The 24303-nt window shown below is 38.5% G+C and overlaps 1 protein-coding gene across 8 annotated transcripts; it reads left to right on the forward strand.

Annotated features, from left to right (window-relative positions):
- Window positions 1–1599: 1599 nt before the first annotated feature.
- Window positions 1600–23514, forward strand: LOC135466646 (nucleosome assembly protein 1-like 1). 8 transcript variants are annotated; one of them, XM_064744251.1, is made up of 18 exons: window positions 1600–1646; window positions 5757–5796; window positions 6205–6275; window positions 7658–7778; window positions 8739–8880; window positions 9360–9466; window positions 11587–11657; window positions 12203–12288; window positions 13552–13626; window positions 14128–14267; window positions 14728–14873; window positions 15381–15406; window positions 15864–15980; window positions 17777–17794; window positions 18870–18896; window positions 19837–19887; window positions 20460–20511; window positions 21721–23514. In XM_064744251.1, the coding sequence occupies exons 2-17, from the start codon at window positions 5780–5782 to the stop codon at window positions 20469–20471; spliced, it is 1227 nt and encodes a 408-aa protein (XP_064600321.1). In that variant the 5' UTR covers window positions 1600–1646; window positions 5757–5779; the 3' UTR covers window positions 20472–20511; window positions 21721–23514. The 8 variants fall into 8 exon arrangements, with proteins under 8 accessions (XP_064600321.1, XP_064600323.1, XP_064600322.1 ...); XM_064744253.1 differs by lacking the exon at window positions 18870–18896; XM_064744252.1 differs by lacking the exon at window positions 17777–17794 and having other exon boundaries at window positions 21721–23513.
- The last annotated feature ends 789 nt before the right edge of the window (window positions 23515–24303 follow it).

Genomic DNA, 24303 nt, shown 5'->3' on the forward strand with positions numbered 1-24303 from the left:
AGGCCACGGGAAGACATGACGTCGTTGGCGTTCTGCGTAACTCGAACTGTATGGCGTCTGGGGTTGTCATGCTAGTACAGGACACCACGTGCCTGCTGTTGAAGGAATGGCAGGACAACAGGACGTAGAATTTCACCAACGTAACGTTGAGCTGTTAGGTTCCCGTAGATGATGAGCAATGGTGTCCGTTCCTCTCCACAAATCCCACCCCACACTATCATGCTGCCACCACCAAACGGTATCACCTCCTGGACGAATGGCGCAGCCGTTCGTACGTCTCTTCGACCGTAACTCGCTGTCTGCCATCGGCTCGTAACATGCAGAAGCGGCTTTCATCCGTGAAAACAACACGTTGCCAATCACGTCGCTTCCAACGGCGTACAACTGTCACGAAGCGGTTCCTCATGAGTAAGGTGCGCAGGTACCCGTCTTCTCTGGGCGTAGTTACCCTAGGCCTGCCTGTTCTTGGCCTGTCCGATGCCTGCCCTGTCTGTCTGTAACGTTGAATCAAGTTTGACACAGTTACACGAGAGCAGCCGAAGGTCCTTTCGCTGTGGGCATGGGTGGCTCCCATGGATACCATCCCCAAGGCCCTCTCGCGTTGTTCTGGCGTCAATCGAGGCATTACTTTGATGGTTTTTGGTCAGTTTACACTCTGTGTAACGTTTTTATACACCTATTACATGTGCAGTTGCGCCCATCCATGGGTTACGTGATTTTTCAACTTTCTTCCTTGTCTCAAAACAAATTCGTGTGGGCGTATATGACGCTTGTCACACATGGGAATATGCTTCGTACAATGTTTTCCTATACTAATTTGGTAATTAATTTACTGAAAAGGCTGGTTAAATTGAACTCACGGAGTCGTAAAGTTTCTTTTGGCCGTCAGTTTATGTAGGTCAGGATAACCATTTAAGCCTTTTAGTCGACGGCTGGGCAAAATTTCGGCGACAGGTAGGCCTAATAATATATTTATAAAGTTGCATATAGCAACAGATTCATTAACGTAAAGATTTTTTTACTCAAATTATTTAACTAGCGGTGCATTTTGATTTTCATTAACGCTCCAAAATAACATAACACTATACCCAACTTTTGTTTTCCCTATACTTTTCCCACCCGTTTATACTTTCCTGGTAACCTCCTCCCGCTCCATTTAATTCTGCTATATTACTTCAATACAAAGGCCTCTTCGTCAACCTTTGTGTAAAATTTTAAACGCGAGGGTTGGTCTAAATAAGTTGTAGAACTTGCTACTCAATCCTTTCAGTACCCCGGTAACTAAAAATAAACCAGGCCTAGTTGAAACTAAATTTCAACACGATGCTTCCCAATTTTTATTTCGTAAAGATAGCTGCAAAATATATGCTGTCTAAAGGGCATTAATAGCTGTCACATGCTTTCGTTTCACAACTGCGTAAGCCCACATACATGTACTACATGTGTTGGTTGCCAGGTACAATACAATGAATAACTATTCCCGCCAAAGTCAATGATTGGGAAGAGAGAAAATGTAAGGACCTTATCCATTGGACAATAGAATTTTACAGTTAACAATCCAACCAATCAACAATCATGTAGAGATTGGACATATTTGCCGCCATCTTCCCTCGTGTAGCTGACTCGTGTTGTGTTGAAACAACGAAGTAAGTTATGGTAACAGATATCAAGGTTAAACTTACAGTTTAACAGTGTTTTATTTAAAGTTGAATAATCAATTTTACGTTGGTCTATAGAAATTCTCCCTAGGAATATTGTTTAAGATGTAAATCATTTTTTTTTCCACGGTGATCTCAGCATATTTCTCCGACTCGTGTCTTTCTGCGTTGTTTCAGCCATGTTAGTCCTTAGCACTATTCATAGATCTGGAGGAATTTATGCTGTACAGCTGGCAATGACATGCTCCCGAAGTAGATGCTGTCTAAATGTGGGCTTGGTTTTAGGTTACTTCCTATTTGACTCACTGTTCTTTTCCGTTCTAATGATCGCCTCGTGGTCGAGTGGCGGGCTATGCATGTGTATCAAAGGAAGTTAACTCGACAGCATATGCCTTGGATGAGATCATGTTCAGCATTTGATTCGACATCAACACGGTACAGATGTGTAAATTTTAGTTTTTCTCTTTGTCCTGTCGAATCACACCATTTTTACCAATTTTTTCGCCCCATTTCTGTATTATATTCCATGTTGACCATGATGAGAACTACCAATGTGAAAAGTAGAGGGAATATTAGACATGCTCCGATTTTTTTCTATTTATACATTTATTTATTTGATTGTTGTTTTCCGTAGTTTTCAAGAATATTTCACTTGTATATTAACTTAAACTAGTAGTTTATGTTAGGAATTCAGGCCTTTATTTTTGTAATTCTTGGCCAGAATCTGAATCGATTCCCGTAGGGTTGCTTTGAGGGAATCCACCAGAATCCAGATCAAATCTTGTACCACAAAGTATGCACGTACTCCAAGTTTTAATACGTGGTAAATAAAATCAAACAGTTTTGGGTATTCCGAGTGACATAAATATCACTATACAGGGGTGGAAATAAGCCCCACAAACAAAAGGCCAGCAGGGATATCAATTGGCCCTTCCCCAATTTTTTTAGGCCCTTCATGATAGAAAAAAGTACCACGCCAGTAAAGTTTTAACATTGTAGATTGATCAGATATATATTTAGTTCATTATTATCTTTGTGCAATGAATTACATGATTACTAGTTACTGGTGATATGAACAATTTGTTTTGTTTTTTTTTTAAGAAGTTTATATACTAGAGGCTTGTTACTAAGAAATCGGCTGTTCTAAACTTCTTAATATTGGGGGCCAGCGTTCCTCGCATGGGCCCTATTAGTAAAATGTAAACCATCTTTAGACCAAAGCTTTCAGCTACAGAAGTCATTTGTAGCTATGGAGATGTTGACATTTGTAATGGATTTGCTACATTGCCATGACATTTATCCTGTATCATAGAGACATTCACTAGAAACCATCACATGTTGTTATCTACTCTTCTTTCACCTTTACCGGTATGCCGAAGATTTACCAAACTAAAGACGAATGAACTCTCACTTTGTTTATCCACCACACCTTAATTCACCAGAGTTCGTGTACATACAGCCCTTAATCCCACCCACCTGCCACTGTTAAAATTTAGCTTGGCCCACTGGACTTTCTTATCCCTACTCTTGGCAGCCTGTAAAAAATTTCACTATCAGCGGGCCAGCGGTTATTTCAACCCCTGCTGTACTTCATTATTTGTCAGTTAATTTGTGTTAAAGAATTTGCTGCAATTCAGTTTCAAAATTAGTTCACAGTGTATTTTGATCTTGGTTCATCTTGGATAGACTTTCTAGTTTTTGTATGTTTTGAAAGGTACATGTATCACCTGTTACACCCGATCGAAATACTGTGTTAACGAAATCTATCAAAACATGCATTACAGTGTTGTTTGTTGTTGTACGTCCACTAATTTAGAAGAGGCATTGTTATGAATTGGATATTGGAGAACAATTGGTCATTGTGAAAGTTATTTTTGTCACTTTCTTACGAGAATGAAAGCAGATTCCCATAAATTTGTTTTACGGGCGTCATGGTGAGAATTGGATTCCTGTTGAAAGTAAAGCCCTGGAGTTTTATAAAGGTTTTATCAGTTATCACACTTCAGAAATGACCAATTGATCTTTGATTGTGAGATTCTTTTCAGATATATATAATCATGAAAGAGAATGAAATGAACTTATTACAGGGTAATTTAGTAACTGTCTTGTGGCTAGGCCTAATTCCTTAGTATGTCAGGGTCTATATTTCTGTGTTTAAGATAATGCTTTGTATCTTACTTTGACTGGAGCGTGTGGCTATTAAGTATTTAAATGATAACGAAACCTTTCTGGTCAGAACCTTGATTTTTTTTTATGGCGTACAAGGCCTACTTTCCAAGTTAAATGTGTTTTTTTTTTTTATCTCAAAAAGAATCTTGGACACATCTGAGATTAAATAAGTCGAAAGCTGCCTATAAAAAAACCACGTGTACATTTCCAAACTCCTAAGTCTATTAAATTACGTTCCATGGCCGAGGGGATTAGCACGGCATCATGGCGCAATCACCCAGGAGCCTCACACCAATGCGGTCTCTGTGAGTTCAGGTCCAGTTCAAGCTAGCTTCGTCTCTGGCCATAAGTGAAAGGTCATTCAGCCACCTGTGGATGGCCGGGAGTTTCCCCCAGACTTTCGGTTTCCTTCCACAGTGATGCTGGCCTCTGCTGTACAAGTGAAATATTCTTAAGTAAGGCATAAAACACCAATCAAACACCAGCTTATGGCACCTAAATTGACCTACACAAAAATACTTTGTTCTTTTTTACACCCTTATGGTTGGGAATGTGAAGGTTGAAGTTCTGTCTACTGACTGAGATGGCATAAAGTAGTTTTCTTGAAAATTTCAAAACCACAAGCAGATCACATGCCATTTCAAAAGATAGCCAGGCGGTCGGTACCATCTTTATTCCTACCAGTTAGTGCGACCACAAGACAGCAGGTTAATTAGTGTCAGTGGTGAGTGTGACCACAAGACAGCAAGTTAATTAGTGTCATTGGTGAGTGTGACCACAAAACGGCAGGTTAATTAGTGTCGTTGGTGAGTGTGACCACAAGGCGGCAGGTCATTGGCGAGGATGGCCACAAGACAGCAGGTTAATTGTTGTCATTGGTGAGTGTGACCACAAGACTGCAGGTTAATTAGTGTCATTGGTGAGTGTGACCACAAGACTGCAGGTTAATTAGTGTCAGTGGTGAGTGTTATCACAAGACTGCAGGTTAATTAGTGTCATTGGTGAAGGTGACCAGAAGAGAGCAGGTTAATTAGTGTCAGTGGTGAGGTTGACTACAAGACAGCAAGTTAATTAGTGTCATTGACGAGGGTGGCCACAAGACCGCAGGTTAATTAGTGTCTTTGGTGAGGATGGCCACAAGACAGCAGGTTAATTAGTGTCAGTGGTGAGGGTGACCAGAATAGATCAAGTTAATTAGTGTCATTGGTGAGTGTGACCACAAGACTGCAAGTTAATTAGTGTCAGTGGTGAGGGTGACCACAAGACTGCAGGTTAATTAGTATCATAGGTGAGGGTGACCAGAAGAGAGCAGGTTAATTAGTGTCATTGGTGAGGGTTGACCACAAGACTGCAGGTTAATTAGTGCCATTGGTGAGGGTGGCCACAAGACAGCAGGTTAATTAGTATCATAGGTGAGGGTGACCAGAAGAGAGCAGGTTAATTAGTGTCATTGGTGAGGTTGACCACAAGACTGCAGGTCAATTATTGCCATTGGTGAGGTTGACCACAAGACTGCAGGTTAATTAGTGCCATTGGTGAGGGTAGTAAATCAAGAAGATAGTATTCAAAACTCAGCTGCAAAATGAAATCGAAATCACCAGAGGAGGCAGAGGTTCGAAAATGTTTCGCGAGAGACCTTTATAGACTCATTATTATGATGAATGTCTAAAATTATATATAGTCCATGATCTACATGAACTACAGGTGTTTCCAGATTCACAGTGTTTATAAAGGATGAGAATGAGTTTATTTGAATGCGGGGGAACTGTAGGATTGTTCAGTTTAATTCATTGTCTATAAATGCCCATGTTAACAGTTATTTTCATGTCAGACTTCTTTGTTTCATGGCTACATGACTTCTTTGTAGGCTTATCACAATATTTGTTGTAAATTCTAGTCTGAAATTTTGGACTAACATCTGTGTTTCAGACCGTGAAATAAAGTCGGTAAAGATGGCAGATCCAGAAACGTGAGTTTCAAGTTCTTTATGTTTTTTAATTGCTCATGTGTGTTAAAATTGGTAGTTCTCTGTATGTTGTTGTTGCGTATTTGTTCACAGCGACTCACTTATTGATCCAAGAAAACAGGTTAGCTTCAATTCACTATTTTGCTCTCCGGCCATACCTGGGAAGGTCTGTCAGTAACCTGCAGATGGTTGTGAGTTTCCCCCAGGCTCTGCCAGGTTTCCTCCCACCATAATGCTGGCTGTCGTCATATAAGTGAAATATTCTTGACTATGGCGTAAAATATCAATTAAATCAAATTCAGATCAATTCACTATTACAAGAGGATGTTAAAAACTGAAAACTCCATTCTTTTAAAGTGCCTGTTCAAAATGCTTGCGTAGATGAGGTTGCAATACTTTTTTCTGATACAGTGCAAAGGATACAAAGACGGACCCCGAAGAGGTGGAAGATGTTGACGAAGGTAGTGAAGAAGTTGGAGAAGGTAAGCATTAGGAACAGGGACCAGCAGGGGAAAACAATGGGCATGCAGTTATAATTGGGAGCTCAATTTTCTAACGTAGGCTGCCATTTTGACTGGCTGGTTTGGTATACTCATGTCCCAAGTGACGAAAATACATACATATTACAGGAATTCCATTAGGTTACCTAACAGAGTTAGATGAAGTAATATAGGAGAGTTTGTTAAAGTAAGCAACAATCTGTTCCATTTTCTCCAGGTGGCTTGTAACTGCTATCAAATGAACTCTTCTATTATCTTCTGTAACATGATGATCATACTTACACATAATGGTTTTAACACTATGCGGAGCCTGTGGTGGAAATGAGCTGAAGAACACTGTTAATGATTGATAGTGATTTGTCACACTCATTATAATAATTGAAAAAGAGGCTTAGGAATTCACCCAAGTAATTATGTACGGCATTTTTTTTGTATTGACTTAATTTGTTCAGTGGGACCTCCGTGGCTCAGTTGGTTAGCGTGCTAGAGCCCTGTAATGACCCAGGAGCCTCTCATCAGTGAGCTGGCTGTGGGTTTAAGTCCTCTCAAGTATGGCTGGCTTCCTCTCCAGCCTTAGGTGGGAAGGCTTGCCAGCAACCTGCGAATGGTTGTGGGTTTTCCCTAGGTTCTGCCCGGTTTTCTCCTACCATAATGCTGGCAGCCGTTGTTTAAGTGAAAGATTGAGTAAGGCATAAAACACCAATCAAATAAATGATTTGTTCAGGTCTACTTTATTTCTAAGGCTAGAATAGGTATAAATTATTATGTAGCGTGAAGAGTAGCCATTTTACACTCAGACCACGTGTTAATATAGGATGTAAAAATGAATCAGACAGAAGACTGACTTACAAGAAATGCTTAGTCATGTGTTTCTTGTCACCTGACCAGGCCTTAGCTGTATCATACGCACATATTTTTGTTCATTATCTGAAGTAAGGGGAGATAATTGCTGTAGTGATACATTTGGAATTGAAGTTAATTCTCTTTGCTAAAGCACAAGGCATACTAGTGGGTCCAGTCCATAGCCAGTAGTGGCAAGTTACTGTTCTATTTGTGTTTGGACAGATAAGTTGAGACAGAAATGATCAAAATGTTGTGCATGTGTGGTCTGCCAGTAACCTGCAGATGGTTGTTTGTTTTCCATTGGCTCTGCTCGGTTTCCTCACCCCATAATGCTGTCTGCCGTCGCTTAAGTGAAATATTCTTGAGTATGGCTTAAAACAGCAGTCAAATAAAATAAATAAAAAATCTTGTCTACATCAGCTCAGTACTGTATGTGCACTTTTTGCCCAACATATCCATGCCCTAGAAAGCCTTGCACCAGTTTTATGAAGTCAAATGGAATGTAATCTGTTGTTTCGTAGATGGACGTACAGCAGCTGGGGATAACATCACTAACCAGTATTTGCAGAACCCGCAAGTTTTAGCGGCTATCCAGAGTAAATTGGGTAGCATGGTGGGCGCACCCTCTGGGTACATAGCCAGGCAAGTCATGTCAAACAGTCACCTTCGCATTCACAAGAATTTTGCACATTTGTTCAATGAAATGGTTTAATATTAATCTAGTCAAGTTTTTGCCATATGGTGTAAAAGAAATTGTTAAAGGAGAAGAAAATTTGAATATCAAACAAATGCCATTGAAAAGAGTATGTATTTCCTCTCAGATGCATGCCATAAAAAAATTTTGATATGTACCTCAAGTTGATAAATTATAAATAAAGTCAGCACCAAAATCCTCTGTGGGCGACTCCATTTTGCCTAAGAACTTGTCCTGAAGTCTTCTGTGTTAGGAGGAGAATTGTCGTCGGAAACCGCCTGCAGTTCGTACATTTCCGGTAGAACTCTTCTTCCCAGAAGGTAGCGAATAGTACAGTTCGTTTTCCGCTTGAAAATCGGGACACCGGAATGTTGGACATAGGTTCCAAGTTTGCACGAAAAAGCTGGCAGTTTTAACAACTCTCATTAGTTGAGATGCAACACACCCCCAGCATAAATTACAGGGTGTTAAAGATGGAGGATGCGATGAACTCAGCGATTTATGCCAGCTTTGCCGTTCTCAGACTTTACGTGTATGGCGAGGAAAAATTGCAAACTTATGCAGCAGGTACCACCAGATAGAAAAAAAGTGTGCTCTTTTCAGCCTACAGTGTCATTTTTGAAGTTTTCTTCTCCTTTAACTTCTGTCGAGAAAAGACTATCACATATTACCATTATAGTAATTGCACTGATTTCATGTTATTATCCTGCAAGTACACACAAATGGGTTTTCTTGTAATTTGTTCATGTACACACAGCAACAAGGTCTTGACTGTTATTGTTATATTGTTTTAATATAAGTAGAATTAGAGGTATGTGATTTTGCCTGTAAAATGGACTGCAAAATAGGAAAAATTATTGATCAATTCAACTATTTTCTTTTTTATATGAAATTCCTTTGGGTTTCAGTTTGCCAAAGGTGGTGAAAAGGAGAATAAAGGCGCTGAAGAAACTTCAGTTTGAAGCCACAAAAATTGAAGCTGATTTTTATGTACAAGTCCATAAGTTAGAGTGCGAATATGCTGCAAAATATGCACCCCTATATGATAAGGTATGTTCTTAACCTGTACCAAATAGCATACATTGTGTTACAAGCACGCGTTTCCTACACAGCTATGTTTTTGCATATGTGTTAATAACAAATACCTTTAACACTTCCAGGCAAGAAATAGTGCTGCACTTTTATGTGACATTCCAATGTTGGCAAAGGGGTTCAGGCAGATTGCTTTAATTCCAACACTTTCCATACTACTGGAGGAGATAGATCATTAGATTTTATGAACTAAAATGTAATGTTCGAATAGGGAGGACTTGAAGACTTCGCAAAAGTCATAAAATAGCCTGTAAAAATCAGATAACTTTCCTGTAATACATTAAAACAATGAACTGTATATGGTCAAATTTGTGGATGATTTAGTGTATACTATTTCACAAGTAGGATACAAACGACATTCTCCAGAAAGTGTATTGCAGGTTGCTTGAATTATTTTTCTGCTGAAAGGGTAATTTGCTGTGTTTATATTATTTTAGCGTAAAGAGATTGTGACAGGCTCAACAGAGCCCACAGAGGATGAGTGTGATTGGCCAAGTGATGAGGAGGAAGAGGAAGAAGCTATTGGGGAGGAGGCAAAGTTATCGGTAATGCCACAGATGACAAGAATCCTGCACATGACTGCTTCATCTAATTGCCCTTGGATGCTATTTTCCAATTCTGAAATTCATCCTTGTCTCTGAAACAAATATGGCACAGGTTTTAAACCTCGGTTGACACTCATAGCAATCATGCTCACTTCCTTAGATCAATTTCTGTGTTCATTCCCATTGGGATGTTATTCATCATCTTAATGTACTACCAACACCAACAAAACAAATCCACTCAGTGTCTTAATACTTTACTGCGAGAATTTTGAAAGGGCGCAACGACTGGCAGTTGACAGCCATGTTTGAAAAGTACCTGTTGTAATGAGTTGCGTATTTTCATTGCCATCTGTGTGCATAACTCTATTCTTTGCAATCCAACCAAGATGGATACAAAAAGGCTGCTTTTTGTTTCGTATGTGTCGTCTGCACACATGGGAGTTTTCCTCCAGTTGGCTGAATTCAGACTTTTTTGTTTAAAGGTAGAAAAAAACAAAAAGGAATTGATTTCATCGGAACTTGTGATTGCTAATGTAATTTGGAGGTAGGGCAAGGAATTGTGAATCTTTCTTCAAAAACTTCAAGCTTTTTCTGACCAACAGTTCCCATGTCTGGATCTGGTTGAAGGTGGTTGTTGACACCAAGTCCATTAGGTTGGTATCCGAGTGAATGTCAGAAGTTTAAAATAGAACATTCATTTAAATGAACTAATACAGCACTAGAATCCTATACATTTAGTTAGGTAGTGCAGATAGCAGACAGGACCAGAATCCTATACATTTAGTAATGTTGTGCAGATTGCAGACAGGACCAGAATCCGATACATTTAGTTAGGTAGTGCAGATAGCAGATAGGACCAGAATCCTATACATTTAGTAATGTTGTGCAGATAGCAGACAGGACCAGAATCCTATACATTTAGTAATGTTGTGCAGATAGCAGACAGGACCAGAATCCTATACATTTAGTAATGTCGTGCAGATAGCAGACAGGACCAGAATCCTATACATTTAGTTAGGTAGTGCAGATTGCAGACAGGACCAGAATCCGATACATTTAGTAATGTTGTGCAGAAAGCAGACAGGACCAGAATCCTATACATTTAGTAATGTCGTGCAGATAGCAGACAGGACCAGAATCCTATACATTTAGTTAGGTAGTGCAGATAGCAGACAGGACCAGAATCCGATACATTTAGTTAGGTTGTGCAGATAGCAGACAGGACCAGAATCCTATACATTTAGTAATGTCGTGCAGATTGCAGACAGGACCAGAATCCGATACATTTAGTAATGTTGTGCAGATTGCAGACAGGACCAGAATCCTATACATTTAGTAATGTCGTGCAGATAGCAGACAGGACCAGAATCCTATACATTTAGTTAGGTAGTGCAGATAGCAGACAGGACCAGAATCCGATACATTTAGTAATGTTGTGCAGATAGCAGACAGGACCAGAATCCTATACATTTAGTAATGTCGTGCAGATTGCAGACAGGACCAGAATCCTATACATTTAGTAATGTTGTGCAGATTGCAGACAGGACCAGAATCCTATACATTTAGTAATGTTGTGCAGAAAGCAGACAGGACCAGAATCCTATACATTTAGTAATGTCGTGCAGATAGCAGACAGGACCAGAATCCTATACATCTTATGCTGTCCCTGTTAAATTGCACATACCTTAGTATTAGTGGGTCACTTGTGTCATTCCAGCTCATTCGCATGTATAGTGTAAAATAAAGTTGGATGACTTAAAAGATAAAATCTTTTCTTTTTAATGGGAGACACAAGAAGTAGCCCTTAAATGTTCAAGGAAATGTTTTCTTTGTATTAATATGCCATAAACTCTATTTCATGTTCTGTTCTACCTCACCAAATGTCCCAGGATGGTCTCCTTCAGATTGGAATCTGTCAGTATTGATAGTTGCTGATGCAGGTTCATAAATAAACACATCAGTAGTTAACTAAAGTGTGGAAACATTTTCTGTAGCATTACTGTAGACTTCTTTTTCCCTATTTTTGTTGTTGTTGTATTGTAGTTTCGTATAGCTTCTTGCTTTATCATGTATTGATGCTTTGCACATGTCCTAGCAAAAATCTGTTTTTTCGTTTTTTGAACACCCAGGAGGCCCTGAAAGACAAAGTTAAAGTAGAAGACGAGAAGAAAGATGAGGCTAAAACTGAAGGTAATGAACTCAAGGGTTAATGCTACTGTCCATTGTGTGCAGTCAGGTCAAATGTAAGGGAAAAAGTTTCACGCAAAAGATGCGCTTATCAAAGTAAGTGGGTATACAGGAATCACCCTGTCTGTAGGCAAGATTTTGTCAATGCACCTTCTCCCAAACTACTGCAACGACTGATGAAACTTAACGCACATCTTTCCCATCATCAGAACTTGTGCATGCTTAAGTTTAATTACAATCAAGTAATTATTTTCATAATTACTCCCGTCCAGGTACTTAATGCAATACTGGATTTTCATTTACACTCCATTCTCTTCTGATTGCTACATTTCTCCATTCAAACTGGATGTACCATTAGTGCAATCAGTACACACCACAAATGGTCCATGAAACAATCTGTATGAAGCCAAACTAAGCAACATGACGTCTTCTCATTTATTTTAAGGTTTTCTTAGTAGGGGGTGGGGGAGGGGGGGGGAATGTTGGAGGATGGTATTTCGGACATCTGTATTCTAGTTAACATATTTGATATCTTGTGATTGTTTCAGCTAAGGCAGAGGAGGATCCATCAGGAATTCCGCAGTTTTGGCTTACAATATTTAAGAATGTGGATATGCTAACAGAGTATATTCAGGTAAGCTTAAGTTCCTTGGAATGAAACGTGTAATGTATTTAGGGATAAACTTTATCAGTGTTTGGAATCTTGTTGATTTCTCATATAATGACATCGGTCCTATAATGCGGAATGTCTGGTGTTGGATTATTACAACCATATTGCCTTTGATCGCATTTTAAACAGACTTGACAGATGAGCGTATTGTGCAAGTGGATGTGAGTCAATCTAATTTTGGTGTTAATACTGTCTCACAAAAAGTGTAAGACTTTTCTGTTTAAGGTCTCATCAACATCCCAAGGACAGGAGTAATGAGAGTAACAAGTATTAATGAGTGGTTCTACAGCACCACAAAATTAGGTTGAACAAACACCCAAGCAAGGCTATCACCTTTGGAGTTAAACTTAACTATTCTGTTGAAGTCTTTTTTTTGGCAATTTAACTATCTTTTTTTGCAATACCTTGCCACAGTATGGAGGCAATACTGTTGAAGTGGTGTTAAGTCATAATCATTCATTCACTTACTCTTTTTGATACCAGGTTGTGTTGTAGTCCTTATATATCACATGATGTTTTGTCACATCATGGAATGGATCTGTTGTCACATCGCAAAATTGAAGGGATATACCGCCGAAAGAAATTCAGAATTTTGAGTTGGTTCAATTTAAAACAAAAATGAGATGCATTTGACTCCTAACTAAACCTCCTGGGCCTATAGTTTTTACAAAATGTCAATTAAGAGAAATATTTGGGGAAATCTGTGACTCCGCTCGAGGAGATAACATGCAAATGAGGCAGCGCAAAGTTCCCCACAGTGCAACGTTTGCTCGTGGGTGGCACATGTAAACAATAAGATAGATAGAAAGCAAATTAGAAGTCTACTTAATCAAATACAAACTTTCTTTCTCTTAATAATGTTTTATAAAGTACTTACAAAAAATTGCCAATGGTCCAACTGAAGTTACATGGCAGACCGCATAATTACACCACAGTGTTGTGTCTGACATTTCAAGGTCACTGAACATCTCCAGTCATCTAAACAAGGGGAGGTAACTGACTAAAAAAAATTCCACTTCTAAATATTGTGACTTGAGCGAGTGGATGGTTGAAGGGAAAGTCCAAATAAAACTGAACATTTGATAGTTCACTCAGAGTTAGATATGTGTCAGTAGACATCTGGAAGTCTCTATGTAGATGAGATCTGAAATAACTGCATAGTTTTTTCGATGCGGGCGGTATGTCCCTGTAAGCATCTTAGTTATGACGTGTTGTTTTGGTTTTCAGGATCATGATGAACCAATACTACAGCACCTCACTGATATAACCGTCAAATACACAGATCCAGTATCATCAGTCATGGTCAGTCTTAACATTGTTCTCCAGTCATGGTCAGTCTTAACATTGTTCTCTTTGTGGCAGATAAATTCAAAGAGTTTGTGGAAAGAAAAACAATGTTTCAGTGCCAGTCATTTCGCTTCTGATTTATTTATTTATTTTAACCCAACCTGGCCTCTGTTGCTTAAGTTTAAAATGAAAACTATTTAATGATATCTCTAGCTGTATATATATATATATATATGTATATATATATGATGTGGCTTATCCTTGGATCAAGTTCAAGTAGCAGAAGCTTCTCACTAATGCAATCACTGGGAGTTCAAGTACAGGCTACCCTGGCTTCCTCTCTGGCTGTGCGTTTGTGCGCAGCCATTGGTAATGGTGGCCGTCATCGTGGAAGTGAAATGTTTTTGAGTTCGGTGTGAAATATGTCGAATAAATGAAATAAACCCGTTGACTTTAGGCTTTGTGTTTGTCTGGCAGTCACTTGTTATCCAGTGTTCTCATTTTTTTGTTTTTCAGGGATTCACTCTATACTTCCATTTTGAACCTAACGATTATTTCACAAATACAGTCTTGACAAAAGAATACACAATGAGATCAGACCCAGATGAAACTGATCCCTTCTCGTTTGAAGGACCCGAAATTGTGAAATGTAAAGGGTAAGCAGAATGGAATGTCTAGTCGTATTGAACTAATTGTCAAGCATGGAAATGCAAGGTCCAAAATAATGCTGTGTAACGGAGCTCCTAGTCAAGCACGGAACGAATAGCTTCATACTAATAAGGGTTTAGAACACCGTTGCCTTGGATCACAAATCTACATATGCCTTGCTTCATAGCTTCTGTAATAATACCACAAAATTCATGTTCATCGTTCATAAGTGGGAACAAATAGAGATTCAGGGATGTTCTACCCACAAGATACGACAAACTTGCTTTTTCACTCTCTCTCGAAGGTGTTGCTTTTAGTTCACTGGTACATGTACATTTTAGATGCATCTAGGATTAATTTTTCAATATTCTGTTTAATTTTATCTTATAATTCGAGGGAAGAATGTTTCTGTAAGTTTCACATTGTGGATGAAGTTCAGCTGTTAGGAGTACTGTTTTTTGCCACCAGATGTACAATTGACTGGAAGAAAGGCAAGGATGTCACAGTGAAAGCCATCAAGAAGAAACAGAAGCACAAAGGGCGGGGCACCACAAGGACTGTGACAAAAACCGTCAAGAATGAGTCTTTCTTTCACTTTTTCAATCCCCCAGCAGGTGAGTATTTCAGGTTGTACAACTGTAGTATGTTATGAAATGTCTGAGATTGCCCAGACATTGATCCTTCATCATGCTGTCTGCATCAGGTGCTCACTTGTGAAGCATAGAAATATTTGATTTTCTGCCTTTTGTTGGTCAACTGTATAAACATGCATCTGTTCAGGGTGACTAACCTCATAATGACAAAAAAGTCTACTGATTAAAATCTCTATCTTTTGTCCCAGGCATACCTACATACATGCCTTTTCTTTTGTCAGTGTTTGCTACATGACTACATGATGTACTGCAACATGTGAAAGTTTAACAACCATATGTGGGAAGGTCTGCGGGCGATTCCCCCGCTTTCCTTCCACCATCATACTGGAAGCTGTGGTATAAGTGGAATATTTTGGACTACAGTGTGAAACTCCAGTCAACTAAATACATAAATTAACTACTATGATTTCCAACAAGTCCTGAAATAGCGATAAGTTGATGATATTGATCTTTTTTTTTTTTTTTCAGTTCCAGAAGGTGATGACGTTGAATTGGTGAGTGTTCATTTTCTTCAGCAGATATTGTTTTTACAACTGTCATTCTCAACTATTTTCTGCCGCCTCTCTAACATGTGCATATAGGAAAAGATGTGCAGATTTTATCCTTGGTATCTTTTACAAAGGTTGATGGGTCATGTGAATTTATGCAAACAAAACAATTTGGTTTCTTTTCACATTTTCATGTTTTCAATTCTGGGAATTTCGTTCCAATTTTGAATGAATTTACTTAGCAGCTCAGTCATGTTTCAGTTTTGGCATTGGATATAATGAGAATATATTAAATAGTGCTTTAAGGAGAGCAGGATAGAAATTTTCAGGTTCATGCAATCTTGACCATACCTTGTTTTTGGAATGTAATTCCTTAAAGTTTAAGACAAATACTTCAAGGAGAAAAGGACGTTAATCTGCTTTATGCGTTGCTGACTTCATACCCACCTTTGTAATATTTCAGGATGAAGAGGTGGAGGCACAGCTAACCAATGATTTTGAAATCGGTCATTTTATCCGTGAGCGTTTGGTTCCGAGGGCAGTTCTGTACTTCACAGGAGAGGCTTTAGACGATGAAGAGGTAAATATGATTGGATTTTGCAACAGATGCTAAACAAGACATTAGATCTTGAGTAAATCAGAAAACATAAGATATCAAACAGAAGGTTTGACCTGTTGATTCAGGTTTTTTTGAGACAGTTTTGTGCCTAAAATTGTTATTGCACCTGGGCAATTTGTCTGGATAAAGTCGTGAAATTTGCAGCTTGTTTAACTAAGAGAAAACCAAGGAAAAACAAATACTCACACATGTTTGTGTGACAAAATAAAAACAAAAAAAAACACAGGCTTACCCAAATGGGATTGGCCAGATTGTGAAATCAGGATATATAATTTCCAATTTTTCACCAGGTTTCCCCATCTCCTGTGTCAATTTTCTCCCAGGCTACTCCTGTACCTACATGCAACTTTTGCAAAATAGGTTTGCAAGCTCAACCACTGCATACAGAATTCTTTTCATTTGATACTTTGGTACATAAAAAAACATGTTTTTGACTCCTCTCGTTGATGATGACAAGCTGACTATTATATCCTCTTTGTACTTGGCACTCTCTCTTCCTGCTGGATTATGTGATGTTCTACAGTGTAAACATTGTCAGAACCATCTATGGATTTGACAGCTTGCCCAGTTCTCTCCAATTGTTATGTTGTATATTGTGATCAAATTGTTCACTTCACAGAGCTGTTGGACTAGCAGAATGGCAGACCTGATCAAGGCTTATTTTTTTGGTCTCATTTTGTCATTGGCTAAAGATAACTTGAAAGACATCACTGTCAATTCGTCAAGAGCTTCTCATCTCACTAACTGTTGTGGTAAAGTTATAAGAACTGTTAGGGACCGCAAGTGGGTCAGGGCAGAGAATGATTGATTTATTAAATGTCAAACTTTCTGGTTAGCCTTGTTGTGGGAATCCTTTGCTGCTCGGGGATAGTAAGTACAAATTGTTGACGGAGTGGATCTAAAATCTTACAATGAAAGTCTCTTCCAGGAGATTTTGGTGAACTTTTCTCGTACAGTGCCTTTAGCTTAATTATAATTTTTATATGTTAGGCAAGGATTTCTGGGACATGCTCCCATGAAAATGTCTTGTGTCATACATTTTTTCTCCTTTCCTTTTCATTTATTTTCTTCTGTTCTTGATGGAATATTTTATGTGCATCTCGATTGCAACTCTTGCACTAGTTTTAGACATGACGATGTTGTCAGTTATGTGTTCATTCCGAGAACTATACATATATTTAATTTCGCCATACCGGTTCATAATGAAATGATTCTATCTGTTATCAGGAACAGTGTTGTCATCCATTGTGTCACTTTTTTCTGTTTAGTTTTCTTTTGGTGGGGGGAGCGGGATGGGGGCTTTTTTCTTCGTCTGAATGGGCAATTCTGTATGTCTGTAAGAATGTTGTGGTACAAGTCTGTGTCATGTGATTTGGTTGAACTCAAACTTAAGCACCTTTGGAGAGTGCCTTTGCATATAGCTACAGAAAAACAAAGAAGGTCATCATTTAAAATACACCATACTTAAGAGACAAGAATTCAGTGTGGAATTCTTCGTTTTCGTTTGGGTGGTTCCTCTAAATGTGGCCCCTGATTTAAATGCTCAAGCAATATGCAGATTTTGAGAAATTTTTATGTAAATCACTTGTACCGTGAAAGAGTCATGTTCCTATCACTGGAATGTTCTATGGAAAGGCTGTACTGTAAAATGCGTACACTTTTTACTATGCTGATACATGTAGATTACAGCTGGCCTGTGTGTATTACATGAGTCACAGAACACGTAGTAAAATTGTGTTTTCTGTGTTTTGGCGTAGATCCCAACTTATCGGATGGTAAGGCTAGCTCAGATGCAGGTAGTATCTTTGCATGGGTTGTCTGTACTTGACCCGTATGGCGTGAGCTCAAAGCTGCTGTGGGTAGTGTTTGGCTGGTGTTAAAGTTCAAAGAAAGCTGGGTTTTCTTCTGTGTCCTGTGGTTTTTTTTTTCAATAAGCATTGGGAGGCGGGATTCTCCTTCTCCTTGAACAAAAAGGCAAGCTTCTTGTACTTCATGCCCCCTTTTTGCTTGATGCTCTCAGTCGCAGCCATCTCTGTCTTTTCCCTGTGATGTTTGAAAGAGGCCCTAATCTTATCAACCCTCGTTATTTTGGCATTTCTTTTCAAAAATTTACCCTTTTATTAAAACCATTTGTAGATGTCCAAATTGCTATGATTTTATACTAATACACCATGAATGAGTCAGCTTGCATGGAAGTGGATTCAGGATTGCATGGAAACATTTTTAAGTGGTCTGTGTTGAAGAATTTTGAAAACTGAAATTAACAGCTGTGCCAGCACAAAAATATACCACCATTTGACTACCCTAGAAAGAACACAGCAACTTCACTTGGTGGTCATTGTTTTATGTTACAAGTTCTCAATGGATGACATTGTGTGTTTCATTATTTTAAACTGTCGTCGCTCCAGAAGAAACGGGCAGAAGATGGAGTTATACCCGAGCTTGCTCTAATGATAAATTTAATTCCTTTTCAGCCTTTTGTTTTCTTTTATTTGCTGACAGGCAGGTTGAATTTGTGCTCTCCTGTGTAGGGAAATGGTTTCACATGAAATCAAAACAAATCCCTAATTTGCAGTGAATAACTCCTATTTTTCACCTTTGGAAATAGCTGTTAATCTGATCGTTTTCCAGATTCTTGTCTGAATTTTCCTTACTAACAAACATTAGATGAGAAATCAAGACATCTGCAAGACAAATATAAAAATGCTTTCATGTACACCATACACTTACAAGCTAGTTGACTTTCCCACTGTAACAGAAATAGTAGATTTACCTCCCCTTGCCTAGCTTGTAGTGGTTTACTTGTCCTAAAGCTTGCTGACAAATGCTTTATTTCTGTTTTATTTGCAGTATGAAGACGATGGCATGGAAGATGAGGTAATTGCACTATTAAGCTTAGTTGAAGTTCTTCACACTGCTAGCTGACCAGCATTTTCTGTTCTGATTATTAGACTTGCCTTGATGAATTAAGGTGGTAAATTTATAATGTGTCACTGTGATATGAAGCATAGGGTTTTGTCAAATGATGGATGAGGGTGGTATAATTGAAGGATTCTCTTCTCACCACTGACATTATATATGGTTAAATGTCGGCTTCATTAAAATCTCTAGAAAAGTTTGGTAGAATGTTAGTATGTAGCATTGAACTTTTGATACTAACATCTGTTAAGAATTGAATGAATCCTGACAGGTCTGATGCTTAGCTCAGCTTTGGTCTGCTTTTATTTGCTAGCATGCTATTGTTTTGTGGCAATGCTGTTCATTGTGTTCATATACCCCCTTATTTGTGTTCCGTACAAACAGGATTTATTTTATAGAAATATGATAGTTCTGGGTCAGTTTTCTGTAAATGTTCCATTTTCTCATATAGCACCTGCATTCCTGGCTTATAAATCCGCAGGTTAACTGTCAGTAGGTGAAAAACCAAAAATGAAGTAGGATATGGTTCGCCTGTTGAAGAAGCATTTTAGCTATGCTAAAAATTGTTAAGTGAGAGTCAGTTTTTTTCATAAAGCAGTAAAATTAATATAAAGATCACAGATTCACCAAAGAAAAGGCTTTGGAGTTAACCTAACTTAAAAGGCGTGAGAATTTTACATCCATTTTTTTATTAAAACAAATGTCATATGCATGTGCAAATAAAGGATTCACAATTAAGAGTATAATTGTAAATGTGGATTGAAACTTTTGGATACAGTTTTCAGTATAACTGCACAATGGGAACAGACAAAGTATAACACCAAACAGTTAACAGTGGTTGTCTGTTAGTGTATCCTGTAGTCAGAGGGTTAGCTGTAATATGTAATCTGTATTGTAGGATGGAGATGATGAGGAAGATGATGAAAATGACCCTGACTATGAACCAAAGGTGAGTTTACTGTCCCTCCTGTAGATCAATATAAGCTGATCCACTGAGATGGCCTATGAAATCCTGAAACACCACCAGCACATATTTTACCTTCTACTTCACTCAAGCTCAGTGTTCTTGAAAGAAGTTAACAGGAAACATTTACCATGTAGAAATTTTTGCCTCCATGAACATACACATTTTGAAAAATGAATGATTGTAAGATATTAGCTGGTTTTACAGGTTTTTTTTTATTTGAAACAAATTTTAACCACCTTGACTTGATTTTTTATCCATTTGCTGAATATGTTACTTCATTCAAGTATAAACACATACGGAAAGAAACAAACTAAAACAGAACGAAAAAATACAAACAAACACCTGGAAGACAATGTACGAAATGGAAATAATTGCTAGCAAATCTAGCTTTGGATAATTAGAATTAAATTTCATTTTCCATTAGCGTTTTATATTATTTTAAAAGCGTCATCAAAACCAGAGACTTTATTTTTCCCCGTGATTACAGTTCCACTTGTTTGTGTTAGCATTCCCTCCATAGTTTTACAGTCTTCTCACTTTTTTCCTATTGCCAGGAAACTGCATAGTTAAGAGATAGCACTGTTAACTCTGGCACCATTGTATCAGGTTAGCGTCTTGATTTTGATGTATCTGGGCATGTCCGTCTTCTGGCTTATGTATAGTGTGCTATCCACCTGCCATGTTGCATGGTTTTAGAGTCCTTACTCCCACACATGTTGTTGCTGATATTAATAGCATATTAAATTCATGACAAATTGCTGCCCACACTTAACAAAGGCAACATTCAGACAACAGCTAAAAAAAGTGTTTGGACACTTTATGCAACACTAAGGACTTCTATAAATGTATTGTTGAATTGAAATTTTTGTAAGTTTTGTATTAAGCAAGAGTAAGGACAAATTGTTGTAATTCATTTAGGACCTTTCATACCGTATGTAATGCCTCCATGTAATTTTATTTGTTACTAAGACTTTGTTGACACTAGTTTACATACATGTACTCTATGATACCCATGTGTATATGAATACCGACTATCACGTGTATGTAGGTCAGTGGAGATGTGCATTACCGTATATATAGTGAACCACCACAATCCACAAGCATGTCATTATGAGTGACCCTCCAACCATATATAGTCTTAACACTTGATTTTTTTTCTGCTACTCACCCCAAAGCACTTACGTGAAAAGTCTCTGATTTTGATGATGCTTTTGTACAAGTTGTGTGTAGCCACCTCCATTGTATGTGTGTTTCTATGCTATGTGTATGTGGTGCAGCGTGTGATCTCCAGGCTTTAGCCTTTCTCCGTATCGTGAAACATCAGAAGAGATGCTTACACCTCACCACTCAGCAGTGTATAAAGCCTTGTTTTAACGAGACAACATGACAGAGCTTTTGTTTTGGGTATAAGTAATGGATTGTATAATGTTTTATATTGATGAGGATTTTACCACCTGTGGAAATGTGATTGTCTAGGAGATATGATAGCTCAAAGATCAGATTGCTCAGTCTCTGCCAAAATAAGAGTGGGTGTACAAAATGACGTAGTCATTGTGATCAAGGGTGTTAATAGCTTCATTAACTGTAGAAGGTTTTATGACTTCCACGTGGAAATTTACATAGAAAAATATGTGCATTATAAATACAGGTTGGCCGGTATCGAGTATTTCACACCTGTATGCGTTTTCATGCCACATGCTTTACCATGGATATGAGGTGTTTTTTGTGGAGGTATTTTTTTAGGACAGAAAGTAATAGTTTTGTTATTTGCAAGTGATGAGGTTAATATCATGATTGGTATGTTTCTTCTTTTAGGGTGACCGGAAAACTCCTGGCGAATGCAAACAGCAATGAGATTTCTTGTTTTAGACGAGAGTGAATGGGCTTGCTACATCTGATGTGATGCTGCTACAGTGGACTTGTACAGAACTGGTCGCGGTAGTTTACAACCTCCGCCTAGGTGCGCTCTAGCTAACGACAGTTTGCAGTCTGTTATGTGGCAGGCTGACCATCCTTGTGAACAAACTGAATGTGCTCTCCGACGTGTACTTGTGATTTCAAACATCCCCTTCCCTGCGTCCCAGCCACCGTCGTCTGTGTTTTAGTTATTATTTAACACGTTACTGTATGTAGCCGCCCTCTTCCCCTCTGAACTTGCAGATGGCTATCGTCCCTTATCCATGCCTGGGGGATACTGACGGTGTTGAGTACCTCGCTGCTGATACATGCTACATAGAGACAATCTGACACTTTATAGGGCAAATGCATTTCATAAAAATTTTTATCATACAATTAATAATTGGCATTGTGACAATGTTTTTCATCGTGAAGCATCAGACAATATTGTTCTCACTACTACGCTCAAAGTTCATGGAGTTTTATTTGGCATGTTATAAAATGATCTGACTAAATACATTGTTGTTTCCTTGGGCTGCTAAAATTATCTTTATGTTGTTACAATATTATTACTATCTTTTCATGTGCTATGGTGGAAAGCAAAGGATATTATTTTGAATCTCTTCGTCTGACACGCTTTGGTTTCCACGCAATAAATCCTCCAAATACTGTTCCATTTAGATTAAGTTTGTTGAGAAGGTTGATGGACATTGCGCAACTTCTCATTAAGTTTGAAAACCATCCGGATACGTTCTGGAGTTTTGCATATTTAATGATTTCACATGCAGTAACCGCTCCAAATATTGTCCGCTTGTGATCAGATTTATCGCAGAGGTTATGGACATTGTGGAGTTTTATAGAAAGGTCAAAAACCAGCCCCATCTGTGATTAAGATTTGCATATTTAATGATTTCCGCGATTCTCAATGACCATTGGTTTCCGTGCAATAGCTGCTCGAAAATATTATCCGTTGCTGTGGAACTTTAAGGCTAAGACTTCATGGTTAGTCTGACAGTGCGAAGGCATAAATACAGGCATTTATACAGCCTTGTCACAGGCTTCTCTCTCTGGGCAGATGGTTGGGATGTGCGACCAGTTACAATATATGAAACTCCTCTATCTTTTGAGTGGCACAGCCACTAGAGTTACGATGCGAAAACCTTTCTAAAATGTCGACTTCCTGATCGAGGACATTTATTGCTATAAAATTTCCAAAAGAAAGCACGCTGCAAAACAGAAGTTGTACTGAGAGTCCACAGCTTTGCAGCGTGGCTTGAAGATAGTTACCGTTAAATGTTTTGTAACAGAAAGTCGATATTGCAACTCTCGTGGCTGCGTCACTCGATGGATAGATGAGTTACATATATTGCAACTAGATATGCGACCAGTTGTGCTGAACTGTATTAAGACTAGAGACTAGTTATTTAATCTCTGCTAAAGTTATTGGTTCATACATTTGTAATTCTACTGGGTCTGTTTTGTGTTCGGTATATTTGGGGGCATCATTGCAGTGATAGTTTTCTCGACCCCTTGTCAGATGTTGTACATCAACAATCACTGTTCTGTGGAGCAATCCAGTAATACAAGACTATGATTTATGAAAGTAATTTAATGAAGTAACTAGTGTTCATGTCTATAATTTGTTTCTGGAGGACTTTGCTACAGTTCTAACGACTTACCTTTAAGCAATAAACACGTTCTATGGGAAGGGTATTATTTCGGCCACAATTCACTTTGACGACTGTGGTCAATTTCAAGGTTAGAGAAAACAGGGTGCCCTGGGTAAGCCGAGTAACGTTAATGGGACAGCGATAAGTCCATTGAACACAGTTTCGTAACACTCATTGTCAACGGATCTCATGTTAGGCGAAATTCTATTTAAAATTGATTTTATTTGATTGTTTTCCGCCGTACTCGAGAATATTTCACTTATACGACGGCGGCCAGCATTATGGTGGGAAGAAACCGGGCAGAACTCTGGGGAAATCCACGGCTATCCGCAGATTGCTGGCAGATCTTCTCATACAGGGCCAGAGAGGAAGCCATGAAGCCACATGAAAAAATACTACATTGTTCCGTCTAAGTAGTGTGTCGAAACAGTTATGTATTATTATTATGATTTTCTTGGACATGCAAGAAGACTGGACTAGGCCTATATGTAACAATGAAACGATTGATCGATTACAAATATAACATTAACGTATATATAATGTTCGCAATTTTCAGAGATGTATATACGGCATTAATCTACCGTTGAAGACTACAATATTCAACGCTGGTATATTTAGCAGGCCAAATATCCTGTTTAGTTCCAATGGCAACAGCGCAACACAATGGGTGCACTTGGATGTAGCTCTACAACTGTGGGTTTGATTCATATGATTGCTACTCGGGGCAGTTAACACAATGGCTACCATGAATGACAAGTTATCTAACCAATCCACACTTTCGCGAGATTTCATGGACATTTATAAAAAAAAAATTAGTACAAGTGTTGTGAGA

This window comes from Liolophura sinensis, chromosome 6 (assembly GCF_032854445.1).
Source record: "Liolophura sinensis isolate JHLJ2023 chromosome 6, CUHK_Ljap_v2, whole genome shotgun sequence".
Taxonomy (NCBI): Eukaryota; Metazoa; Mollusca; class Polyplacophora; order Chitonida; family Chitonidae; genus Liolophura; species Liolophura sinensis.

Excerpts from the sequence above, each read along its gene's own strand:
- LOC135466646 (XM_064744247.1), top strand. Across the intron at positions 11,658-12,202 it reads AGATGAGGCTAAAACTGAAG|CTAAGGCAGAGGAGGATCCA; the intron begins GTAATGAACTCA and ends TGATTGTTTCAG. Across the intron at positions 13,627-14,127 it reads ATCCAGTATCATCAGTCATG|GGATTCACTCTATACTTCCA; the intron begins GTCAGTCTTAAC and ends TTTGTTTTTCAG.